The 13,223-nt window shown below is 45.8% G+C and overlaps 1 protein-coding gene across 1 annotated transcript; it reads right to left on the bottom strand.

Moving 5' to 3' along the window:
• Positions 1–462: 462 nt before the first annotated feature.
• Positions 463–12,943, bottom strand: LAMC1 (laminin, gamma 1 (formerly LAMB2); the record flags this gene model as incomplete). The annotated part of the gene is made up of 17 exons (XM_010009936.1): positions 463–1,125; positions 1,492–1,591; positions 2,093–2,251; positions 2,488–2,687; positions 3,040–3,154; positions 4,345–4,494; positions 5,084–5,228; positions 5,441–5,578; positions 5,849–5,928; positions 6,355–6,560; positions 8,410–8,566; positions 8,725–8,903; positions 9,629–9,771; positions 10,232–10,385; positions 10,713–10,958; positions 12,439–12,627; positions 12,722–12,943. Coding segments are annotated over 17 exons (2,840 nt in total), but the record flags the coding sequence as incomplete, so codon positions are not given.
• Positions 12,944–13,223: the final 280 nt, after the last annotated feature.

Here is a 13,223-nt window from a genome sequence, read left to right as displayed (position 1 = left end):
AATTTCAGTAGCAACACCTACAGATGGGAACACAGCTCATGGCTTCCACACTCTAGCCTGGACTACCCGGCAGGTAGCTGCTTATAGACCAGACCCAGAACTCCACAGACCAGGAGTGGGGATGGCAAGACCTATCACTCCCCCAGTAAAGACCTACCACTCCACTAGTATCCCATCTTCCCAAAAAATTCCTCTCAGAAGCTGTGCTTTTCTCAGAGTGATGCATCATCACAGAAAGCATTTCAGAAAGAGGCTTCAGCTATTTTGTCAAAGGCTACCAATGCTGTCAGATTGGCCACTAGTTATCAATAAAAAAAAAATTCACAGGGTTAGAAATTGGGAAGAGGGATGCGAATGAGTGCAGCTATACTGGCCATTACAGTAACACTTTGGTAGCCATCCCCTTCCTTCATAGGGACAGAGAGCTCCAGGACTGAGGACTTTACAGTTGAGGGGAGAAGAGAGGAGAGAAAGTGGGGTTAGTTTTGCCTTGCTGTATACAGCTCACATGGTTATTTCTGAACCACAGTATAAAGAGTTCAGAGCATCTCCCATCCTTGCGCTAATCAAAGGGAAACTGTCTGAGAAAGGGGCAAAGGTGGAGTGCTCAGGAAAATATGTATATAAAAAAAGCCCTTTGATGCCCAAAGACGGATATTTAATTTGCTTCTCAAAAAAAAAAAAAAAAAAAAAAAAAAAAAAAGAGAAAAAAAAAATCTTTCAACTTATCCTGATTTGAAAAGAAAACAGCAGCTGCGAGCAGCGAAGAGTTGGGTATTGGAAGAAGGTAATGTGTGTTAAGGCACTCCATAGCCAAACCACCGCTCCACCACTCACCAGGGGAATAACCCCCACCCCCAGTGCGCCCTTAGGGTTTTTCAATGGACGGGGTGTTAAAACAGCCAGATGGCAAGGTCTTCTTGATGTCTTCCAGGTTGCTAATGTCCTTCAGGATCTCTTCAATGTCCCTGTTGTAGGCCTGAATTGCATCATCTTGCTTCCTGGCTTCTCTCTCAAGAAAAGACACTTTCTGGTCCAGGTCACTATCTTTCATCTGGTCTTTGGCACTGTTCAGGGTACCCTCAATTTCATTCAGTTTGTTCAAGTCCACCGTCTCCAGTTGCCCTGAAAAGCCAGAAGCAAATAGTGAAGTCCATTAAAAAAAACTTTGACACTTTAGTTGTGGATGCTTACACAGCTTGGCCCACTCAGAGACCTCCATCATGTTCTCCCTACATTAGAAACAGTATTTAAAACAGCACCAACCATACAGATTACAGCTTCAGTGCCTCAGAAACAGTCCCCAGCTTGCAGAAAAAGCAGTACTCAACATTGCACAATGGGCAACCAAATTCCTTGACAAAAACATGCCAAGAGACCCATTTGATTCCTTGCACAGCACTGTCAGGGAAGCCAGCACCATGCCACCTGCTGAGACTGCCACATCAGGGAAACACTTAAAGGCATACAGCACATTAAGGACAATCATACCTAATTGATCCAGCAGGTCATTAATGACAGAAAGCAAACTGTTCACAGAGTTCTTTGCTTTTCTGGCGTTGTCTTCTGCTTCCTGGGCAGCCTGTGAGGCCTGCAGGGTTTAAAAAGAAAAATAAATGAGACCACAAAAAAGGCTGTTGCCTCTCCTCTTCACAGGTCTGCCCAAGCAGTTAAGTCACGTGAATCCCTGGCTCCTCTCTCCAGGATAACATTCCTACACTGACATCTTTACCACAGTGCTGGTGAAGATCGATGACCTTCAGATAATGTTTTCTGATTATTTCAGATGGCAAGCCCTGATAACTGAGCAGGATTTTGCAGGAAAAGTCAGAACAGTCAATAGGGCTACAGTCAGGTTTTGATCAAAATAAAAGTGTTGCATTAAGAAAACTGTCTCTCAAATTCCAGAAGGGAATCTATGCTAAATGCCATGAGAGGAACTCCTTTGGTCACCTCACATTTTCAATTCCACTTAAAAATTGGAAGTTTGAATACTGGCTGGACGCACTGCTGTCTCTGCAGGAGAAAGACTGCATTGCCAAGCCAGCAGGGCAGTTTCTTGCCACTGCTGCCACCTGCCAGCGTTACTTACCATGCCTGCCATCATCATATCCTGCTCAGCATCATCCTGCTTCCGCTTCAGCTCTTTTTCTGCATCCTGTAGTTGCTTCATCATGTCATCCACTTCCCTGGCCAGCCCCGTCACATCAGCAAAAGTCTTGTCAGCTTCAGCTTTGGTAGCAGCAGCATTCTATAAACAACCATGGGGAACAGGATGGAAAATGGTAGTGAAGGTGCAGAACTTCCTTCAATCCTTTTCATCAAAAGGTCACCAATTTCCTAGCATGCCACATTTTCCATTCCCTAGTTGGGAATACAGCAGAAAGCATGTGTGGCTCACCATAAAATACTGGAGTAGAGAAGTTTATACAGTTACATACCAGCAAGTACCTCAGGAGGGTGGGTCCAGAACTGCAAAGGACTCACCTTCTGAACAGCACTGGCGATTTTCTCAGCATCATCTGCTTTTGCCTTGGCTTCGCGGGCATCAGCAGCAGCATTGCCAAGCGCCAGCTCCGCCTGGCGTGTCTTATTGTTGGCTTCAGCAATGGTCTGGGTAATGGCAGGAATCTTTTTCAGAGCCTCCTCAGCTGCCGTCTTGTTATCATTCACCCGCTTATCAAAATCTAAGAAAGGGCAAAACAGATTCTTATCACTTCCTCCAAAAGAGACTTGGGATGTTGAGTTGACCAAGCTACCTCCACTTTGTCACCTTGACATCAGAGGGACAAACAGCAAACCGGGGTGTGGGGGGATATACGCTTGCAACTCTCCCTACTAGACTCCTTATGACCCTAAATAAGGAACTTATGAGGAGCTTTCCAATTTTTTTTTTTTCTTTAAAGAAAAAAGCCAAAAGAACCCACCAACTCTCAGGTACTGGCAATAGCACAGCCCATTTAATCAAGATGCTTGTCACTTGCCAAGTTACATGTCACACAGGAATTGAAGGATTCACAGCAAGTGTTTTCTCTTTACCTTTCAGGTTGCTGAGAATGGTACTAGCCTCCTGCAGTGTGCCATTGCCCTTCCGAGCAGCTTCCTCAGCCAGGGCTTTCGCTGCATCTGCTCGAGCCAAGAGCTGGTCTGCAGTCTAAGGAGACATGACATGCATCAACATTCTGATACATTTCTTACATTAACAAGGTCCTACACCTGGGTCAGGGCAATCCCAGGCACAGCTACAGGTTGGGCAGACCAGATTCAGAGCAGCCCTGAGGAGGAGGACTTGGGAGGGGTGGTTGATGAGAAGCTTGACATGAGCCAGCTTCCGTGTGCACTTGCAGCCCAGAAACCAACCGTATCCTGGGCTGCATCAAAAGAAGCATGACCAGCAGGTCAAAGGAGGTGATCCTGCCCCTCTACTCTGCTCTTGTGAGACCTCACTTGGAGTATTGTGTACAGTTCTGGTGTCCTCAACATAAAAAGGTCATGGAGCTGTTGGAGCAAGTCCAGAGGAGGGCCACGAGGATGATAAGAGGACTGGAGCACCCCCAGTATGAAGACAGGCTGAGCAAGTTGGGGCTGTTCAGCCTGGAGAAGAGAAGACTGTGTGGAGACCTCATAGCAGCCTTCCAGTATCCGAAGAGGGCCTATTATAAGGATGATGGGGAGGGGCTCTTCGTTAGGGAATGTAGTGGTAGGACAAGGGGTAATGGCTTCAAACTTAAACAAGGGAAGTTTAGATTAGATATAAGGAAGAAGTTCTTTACAGTGAGGGTGGTGAGGCACTGGAATAAGTTGCCCAAGGAAGTTGTGAATGCTCCAACCCTGGCGGTGTTCAAGGCCAGGCTGGACAGGGCCTTGGGTGACATGGTTTAGTGTGTGGTGTCCCTGCTCATGGCAGGGTAGGTGGAACTAGATGATCCTAAGGTCCTTTCCAACTCTAACTGTTCTATGATTCCTTACTTGTTGAAGGAGGACCATCTAGGTGTATCATAAAGCATTGCTCAGCCTGAAACACCAATGCCATACAGAATAATGTCCGTCCCTGAGTGGCAATGCTTCCTCTGAAACCAGGTGAGTTTAGGTACTTTTGGAATACTGTTCCAAATACAAAGATGACACCACACCTGACAAACATCCTCTATTCTCTCATATAGCCTCAATGCCCTTTGTTTTACCAGCTTTTTGCATCTCCCTTCTGAGACCATTCTTCAGTATTCTTCTAAGTAACATGCAGTGCCAAGACTGAATAAGACCAGATCTTTCGTATCTGGCCAGTTATTCGTTTTCCTTTGTTTTTTCCAGGGAACAAAAGCCTGCACACAAAACAGAACTGACCTGCTGTTCCGTCTTCCCTTTCTCCAAGAGGTTCTTTACTTCCAGCTCCTTTCCTTTCATGTCTTCTCTCAAATCCTCATAATCTTTCAGCTTCCTGGCAATTAACTGATCTAACTCCTCCGCTTCCTTCTTGATCTTATTTGCTTCATTCTGCAGGTGGAGATTAGAAACAAATGCAGAATCCTGTATGTTAGAGAATTTCTGAACAGGTGGTGAAACATGGTATAGTTTCTAATGGTCAGACAGAAGCTATGATGGGTTCCCATTTCTTAAAACTACAGTTTTAATTTTGCCTTCAAAGCTCTGAATACCATGAAGGTCAGTGCAATAAAGGATGGATGTTGCAAACAGTTTTGTGTGCAAGAAACTTTACTGCACTATAGTAAGCATGTAAGATGGAGCAGTTCTGCAGGCTTCAGAGGGACCTGAAATTTTTTCACTTCTCTGTTCAAGCCAAGATGTTTGGCAAATAACAGTTCACTCAGTTTTTTATCCTTCAGAGATCAGGGCGATGTAGGCAAATTATGTATGTAGTTCCCTGCATGCACGTCTCCTTCATAAAAGTTGAAATGCCCAAGTCTGGATCATGCCTAGTTGAATAAAACTTCCAGAGACTGTTCTTACGCAGAGAAACATTAGCAAAGCACATGGAAGGTATGTCAGCAACCTAGCACACTGCTGTAATGCTTATCCTCATTGATCTTTAGAAAATGCTGTGCATGATGCTTCCTACACATACCTCTAGCCCTGTGGAATCCACAGTAGGCAGACTGGTGAGATTAGCATAGATCTGCAGGGCTTTGTTTCCAGCTTCCTCTGCCTCTGCAAGCACTTTGCTGGCCTGTTTCTCTAGGTCTCGAGAAATGTTCCTTGCCTGATTATACCTAAAAAAAAAAAAAAAAAAAAAAAACCCCAAGGATCCAGTTACTTTTTTTTTTGTCTGGTAGAACTGAACTTACTAATCGAGTAGGGAAGCTAAGAAATTGAAAGACAAGCCTCACAAAATCCAAAGCACACAATACTATAGAGGGTGTCTAAATTTTAAGCACTGCTCTAAAAGCCAGGAAATAAAACCAATTTTATGTTACTGACTCACTTCTGGTTGAGCTCCTCAATGTCATTTGCAGTTTGGTTTTCACCAGCCAGGGTCTTCAGCAGCAGCTGATATGCTTCTGTGGAAGTATCATTTGCTGCCTTAGCTATGCGAACAATCTCATCAGCTTCTTTTTTGTGTCTGAACAAGATTACAGAAGAAAAATAATGCCATTAGAACTGTCAGCCAGTGGTTTTCATCCTCTATTCCAGATCTTATTCTCTCTTCCTTTTCCTTCCTTCACCCAGATTTGCATACGGAAGATGCTGAAACATCTGCAACAGAAGATGCTGACTCTAACTCAGCAAAGTAAGAGACTCTATTTCACATCAAGCAAATAAAATTTTGGTTTTGCAAGGAAGAGGAGGGCCCTGATGCAGCCTGTGAGGAACATGTCTTGCCACAGCCTACCTTTCAGCTAGCTTACGGGCCTCTTCTGCCAATAGAGTCATGTTGTTAGGGTCCCCACTTGACTCTGGAGGTGTAATGGACTGAAAGAAAGAAAAAAAAAACGCTCTTAAAGCTCTTTTTTTTTTTTTTTACTTTTATTCATTTTTTCTTATATTTATTGTCATGATCTGAGTGGTCAGAGATGCATCTAACCTACTTCTACCTTCTCTGTATTTTTTTTTTTCTGAAGCCCATACAGTTTCCACCAACGGCTGTCCCTCAAAAAGAGGTGCCGATATTTATTTAGGGGTTCTTATACTGGTTTCTTTGAGCAGGAGATAAGATACAACCTATGACAGACACTGGGATCTTCCTTTATTTATTTCCTGTGGTCTTGGGCAGGGAGGAAGATATTTCCATAGCAAGTTTGCTATATGAGAGAGAGAGAACAAGCAGAGAAACACACCAGAAGGCACAGAAAGGAAAGGCCCTCTCCTCATCACATGAGAACTTGGCAGCACACTCACCACATTGTCAGCTGCCATCTTTGCCTTCTCAAGCATATCAGAAGCTAAGCTGATCAGGTCCTCAGTGTCCTCCACCCGCACCCGGGCTTGCTCTGCCAGGTTCTCTGTCTCCCGCACTGTGCCCTGGATGTTCCTCAGCCTGTTGAGCTGGCTTGTTAGCGTGTTGTTAATGTCTTTGAGACGATCCGTGAGTCCCTGATCTACATCTGAAACACATGATGTAAGAAGCAGCAAAATTAATTACAGCAGGAAGAGAAGTCAGAGCAGCAGCTTACCGCTGCAGGCAACACGTTGGTAGGTTAATCCCCTATTGAAACATGACCAGCAAAGTCATTTCAAAAATCAGTCAGCTTGAGATCAAAGTCATCATCAGAATGTACACCAAATTTGAGATATGAAATGTCATTAAGTACCAAGACCACAATCCTACTGGGTGTTGGAACCAACTCTGATGGGGATTTTTGTATTCAGAATCATGTTTCATCTCTATCATTGAATTAAAGAAGACAACACAGCTGTACCTCAAGAGGTATAAAACATCTGCTCTGTAAATTCTCTGTAGCTTAACTCCCAGAAGCTAAGCAAAGACAGAGGAACAGTGGGGTTGTACATTATTGCCCACTGTGGGCAATGGTGGCTACTCCTGAGCCAGACACAGTCTCCATATGCAGAATAGCAAATCCACCCCAACCTGACCCCAAACCAAACAGATGGCAAAAGCTGGCAGGATAGAGCCTTGGTTCTCCAGTCTGTAGGAACTATGAACCCCCCAAACTTCCCCAAATTTTTGGACCACCATGTAACTCCCCACAACAGCATCTTATTAACAGAACCATAAAAGCACAGATATATGCCTCATGACAAGGGGCAATTACTTTTAAAAAGTAAGAGCATTATTAGGAGATGAAGTACAAGCAGAAGCCTTCAGGCCTCCAAAATTAAGATTTTTTCCTTGACCTTGCAACACACTAAGTACTGAACATGAACGTCTGACATATTTCAGAAGCATACTACAAACCACGTAGAAACGTAGAAAAACACAACTAAGTGTTACAGGTGTGCAGAGGTTTTTGCAACGGTAGCCTCTGTTGCATTTAACTTGTCTCTTAGTTGGGGAAGGAGCAACAAAGCTGGTGAAGGGTCTTATGAGGAGTTACTGAAGCAACTCAGGTTGTTTAGTCTGGCAAAAAAGACACTGAGGGGAGACCTTATCACTCTAGTGAGATAAGAGTGGTGGACTTGGCAGTTCTGAGGTAACAGTTGGACTTGATGATCCTAAATGTCTTTTCCAACCTACTTGATTCTACAATTCTAATATCTAATCTACCCTCTTCGAGCTTAAAGCCATTCCCCCTTGTCCTGTCACTACTTGCTCTTTTATAAAGTCCTTCTCCGGCTTTCTTATAGGCCCTGTTTGGGTACTAGGAGGCTGCTGTAAGTTCTCCCTCAAGCCTTCTCTTCTCCAGGCTAAACAACCCCAGCTCTCTCAGCCTGTCTTCAGAGGAGAGGTGCTCCAGCCCTGTGATCATCTTTGTCGCCCTCCTCTGAACTTGCTCCAACAAGTCCATGTCCTTCTTACACTGGGGCCCAAGTGCTGAACACAGCACTCTACGTGGAGTCTCACAAGAGCAGAGGAGAAGAGAAGAATCACCTCCCTTGACCTGCTGGTCATGCTTCTTTTCATGCAGCCCAGTGTAACAGCTGGCACTTTTTTAGCTTTCCAATGAGTACATTGGGAAGTCTTCCGTTTGTTTAGCAAGTAAGTAAAAAACACTTCTTCATCTGGAGAAGAGGGTAACATATAGAAGACCTGCATCTCTACACAGTTAGAGGCAGATCTTCACTTTGCATGTACAGCAGAGACCACTGGGAGAACAGCAGGGATAAAAGCACTGTTGTTTTGATAACATACACTGTCTCAGTGCTATCTGAAATGGCTGTCAGCCCTGACACACAACATAGACTTGAAATTAAACACCCTGTGTCCAAAGGGAAGAGGAACATCAAGCAAAGAGCTCATTTCATGTTGGTCCATGTCTGCTTAGGTCAACTCACCTTTGCTGTTTTGTGCTTCCTGGAGCAACTCCATAACATCTCTTTCTGCCTGCTTCAATCTCTCTTCAAAGACTTGATCAGTTACAGTTTCTTCACCTGTACCTAGATTTGCTATAAGATTTTCCAGCTCCTGCAACCTCTCACGCTGCTCCACCACCTAGATAAGGACAGAAGACAGCTATAACACAGAACAAAGCACTTTGAACCTCTCTGCTTTCAGCAGGCAGCAGCCAACAACAGGCATAAAAGCCACTGCACAAGTGGGCACATTGCCACCTTCTCCAGTGGTACCAACAGTGGTGTTTGTGGCCTCACCTTATCTTTCACTAATCTGTAGCAGGCTGGACACTCTTGGCAGCCTGGCCAGGAGCGGTTGTAGAAATAGTTCTCCTCACACTGGTCGCAGCGGCTCCCCACAAAGCCCTCCTTGCATTCGCAGTGACCATTCTCCTGGCACTGCAGGGAGCGTGAACCCTCGGGATCACAGTCACAGGCTGCAGGGAAGTTAAACCTCAGTCAGACTGCAGTAGAGGCAGAAATACCTTAAAACCCACAGGGCAACAGCATACCCTCAACATCCCAAAATGTCTGCAAGAGCAACAGGGCACAAACGCACAGCTGGAGCCCCACTCCAGGCACTTCTACACACAGCAACGCACTCACAGCAGTGCACTGGGTCTAGCTGGACACAACATTCACTGCCTGTGTTCAAAGTGCTGCTATTGCCTCTCCCACAAAGCATTGTAATTTTCTACCTCATTTAATTGTAACCAACTGCAGTTAATTTTTCTGCTTTTTACAGGCAGGGGTATCAAAGAGGAAAGTTAGGATCATCCTGCTTTTCAATCATGTTTACAAAGTTCCTCGAGACAGAATCTGTATATTAGGGCCATTTGCAGAGTAGCTGGGCAGAGATTTAACATCAGGAAACAAGACTCTTGCTGGACAAGATCCAGAGAATGTATTTACATTGAAGAGAAGTGCATATCTAGTAAGTTGGAATTCTTCCTGCTCCCCATTATAAAAATAATGAAAAGGGGATAAACTATTGTATGGAGATGAAATTTCACCATGCACAGTGTGGACATAAAAATGCCAACTTCTGCTGTGATGAAGAATGAGGTGAGAAAGTACCTTCCCAGAGACAGGAAGAAAATAAAGAGAAGGCTGGCTGTGCAACATCCTTCCCATCTGCCTTGCTCCAGCCTCTCAAACTTACGTTTACAGCCTTCGGAGCCAAAGCCAAAGTGGTTGACCTCACATCTGTCGCAACGCTGGCCGGTGACGCCAGGCTGGCACTCACACTGCCCGGTTCGGATGTCGCACTGGCCATTGGTGGAGCCCAGTGCATGGCAGTTGCACCTGTGGGAGGTAGCCACATGTCAGACAGTGACACAGAAGCGGGCATGGATGAAGTGCCTCTCTGAGGGAGCCCTAACTAGCACAGCTCAATTTTTCCATTTGCCAAAAGACCCTCTTCTTCTTGTGCAGATGCAAAAGCAAGGCATTGAACCTTTGAACCATGCAAAGTCACTTGGTGCCTGCACTAAAAAAGGAACCCGCCAGCCCCTGCTATCAACAATCAGACAGTCATGTGGCACTTTTCTATTTAAAACCCTGATTTAAAGCTATTTATAAAGCTATTTATAAGTAAGGCTTTTTGTACAGCCTTCACAACTGCTCCTTGACTGCTGCGCTTCCTCACCCATAGCAGCATCAAGGCACACAAGCTACTTGTGACAAACATCACATTCCTGCACAGAGTAAGCACAGACACCCCCCCCCCCAACCAGGCTCTGCCCCAGTGCAAGGCAAGCATCACCTCTCACAGCCACGTCCACTCTGGAGGTTGAAGAAGCCAGGCTCACAGGCACTGCAGTCTCTCCCAGTGACATGAGACAGGCACTCACACTGCCCAGTCACTTGATTGCAACTTGTCTGCTGATTCACAGTGCCATATGGATTGCAGTGACAAGCTGCAAAAATAGGAGGGATACAAAAATACGCAGAAGGTTAGAAGTCCCTTGTGGTGCTGGTACTCTGCTAGCCAGTCCCTGAACGAGGTTGGTTTCAAAACATGCACATCCCTGCCCCTGCATCGCACAATGCTTTTGCTTCGATGGCAGTAAGCACCCACAAACACAAGCATTTTAGCAAGCTAGAACCAGCAAACCAGGATAAAGCCACGCATCGCTGCTGACAGGCATGAACAACAACCTGACATTGTATGCTAACAACATATCAGGGAACAGCAGCTCTTGGGGACAAAACCATTTTTAAATGCAAAAGGAACCAGCTCTCACCTCTGCACTTGTCGGCAGGATCGGGGGCCAGGGGGTTCCCGAAGAAGCCGTCTTTGCAGCGGTCGCAGTAGAAGCCAGCGGTGTTGTAGATGCACTTGAGGCACTCGCCCGTCTGGCGATCGCAGTTCCCCACGGCGTTGGGATCGATGTTGTCATTGCACTGGCAGAGGCGGCAAGGCCTCACGGCACCATTTTTGCCCAGTGGGTCTCCAAAATAGGCATCGTCACACAGCTCGCACCTCTTGCCTGGGATGCAACAGAAACACATGTTGCAGCAGAAAGCCATTTGCTGCCATCTCACTCAAACCCCCTTTGCAGTCCCATCTGACAAGTCAATTTTCCAGCTTACTCCCCTTTCATCCTTCTGTTAAGATCAGAAAAGTGAATAAAACCACACACAAATTCTTCCCCATCTCCAAATTTAAGCTGCTTTCTCACTGGAACTTTGCATTATGAATTATTTCAGCTTCTTCTTTCTCTCCTGTCCCTTTAAGCCAAACCTATTTGTTGTAATTTGTTGTTAATTTAAGAGTCCAAGATGTTAGAGCTCCATGGGGCATCACTGCTCCAGGAAGCCCCACTGCCAAGAAGATCTGCCAAGCCTCCACAGGCAGCCCCTAAAGCATCCAACTCAGCAGCTCCCTACACTTACTGCAGATTTGACCTCCCCAGCCAGCTATAAGCTCTGTTTCTTGGGCAGTTCTTGCACACACAAACCCTCTTTTCCCCTCACCTTTTCCCTTACATCTCAAGAAGACAGTGGGAGACAAGAGGAACTCCTGCACAATCATGCATATACCAGTAAAGATGAACTTGTACTGACGCCTGAGCTGCAGGGAATATGGACCCCCCGGACTCCATTTCGGTTCACGAAGCAATGGCACCCATGGAACCCCCACAAACTGCCTCTGTGCTTCATCAGAGGCTTTTCTAAGCATTTCAAACATTTACAGGTATTCTGTACTTTGGACTTTGCCATGCCAAGCATCAAATCTGCAGAGAAGCATGGAGGCTGGCCAACCAACCTAAGGCTTCTTTGCTTTGCAGGCAGAATAAAAGGCCCTGCTTAACGACTCAGCTCTGTGCTCAGACTTCATTTTATTGCTAAGAAAAAAAAGATCTGTACCTGGTCATATATTTCTCTTTACAACTGCTGAACATAAATTTGGTCTTGTATTTTTGAGGCAGTGTTTGTGAGCCACCACAGCCTTCCTCTTTTTCCTGGAGAGGGCACTGGCCCTCTTGTGCAAGTATCCTGCAAGCATCATGCAGTGCCTCTCTGGCTGGCAAACTGCATCTTCTAATTTTATTTCAGTCTGACCCGCCTTCCTGTCTCTTTTAAATTTATCCTATTTTCTGTCCAACCCTGTGTAATTAATGGAGCTCTATTAGAACCTAGCACAGCTCATCTATGTACCACAGAAGCATTCAGACTTTGCACAGATTAAGCCTTTGTTTCCTTTTCGTTCTTGAGACAAGCACAAAGAACATGGCTAGCCCAGAGCCTCACACATGACAAAACAGGGCTGAGGAAGGGAGATGAATTTTAACTAGAAGACACAGAAGCTTTCAGTACCGCTCACTGAGGGTCAGAGCCCTAGAACTGGCAGGAAATATTTCTACAGGCACATGGGATGCAGGGGGAAAAAAACCAGAAAACAACAAAACAAAACAAACAATAAAAACCCCCAACCAAAGTAGCCCCACTTTTTTTGTAAGAACACACCTGTAGTGCCAGCCTGGCAGCTGGTGCACACAACCTCCTTCGTGCGAGGCACAATGGCACAGCTCGAGCCGCCTGGGCACGGGCAGGGCTGGCAGTCTGAGGCTGTACCTGCTGTTGCATCTCCATAATACCCATCACTGCACTTCTCACAGTGAGACCCTGCCGTGTTATCCCTGCAATTGCACATACCTGGAATAGAGAAAGACGTGGGGTTTGTTTCATCATTCAGTCCAGAAAGAATAACCATGCTCTTGCTGCTCCCTGTTTTATCAGCTGTTCTTACCCGTCTCTGGTTCGCATGTCTCACTGTGCCCATTGCAAGCACAAGGCACGCAGGGGCTGTAGGGCCCAAGGCTTGGTGTCTCTCGCCGGTACCCAGAGGAGCAGCGCTCACAGAACTGCCCCTCATATCCTGCTGGACAGGAGCAGCTCTCCACCCAGGTCACAGGCACACCAGGTCCAGGACGAGCACTTGTGATGGTAACATCATCCAGGTGACCAGCACCTAAAAAGCACCAAGAGGAGAAGTGCTTTGTAACCACAAAGGCTCTCATCACCACTTCACCAAACATACATCTGAATGGTACAAGAGACAGACAGATGGATGCTTGCAGTTGGTAAGGTGAATTAAGAAGTAAAAATCCTACAGGAAGGCTTAGGCAGATGAGAAAAGATGCAACATAGCTCACAAAGGTCATGTGCAGGGCAGGAAAGTTGAGAATCACAACACAGGAAGATACCGAGAACAGCATGTGAGCAGGTACAGTCAGTTAAATTAAGTTACA

The sequence above is a fragment of the Nestor notabilis genome, unplaced genomic scaffold, assembly GCF_000696875.1.
Source record: "Nestor notabilis isolate BGI_N333 unplaced genomic scaffold, ASM69687v1 scaffold14532, whole genome shotgun sequence".
Lineage (NCBI taxonomy): Eukaryota > Metazoa > Chordata > Aves > Psittaciformes > Psittacidae > Nestor > Nestor notabilis.
Note: the sequence above shows the minus strand (reverse complement) of the source record. Positions and strands in the feature narration are given on the sequence as shown.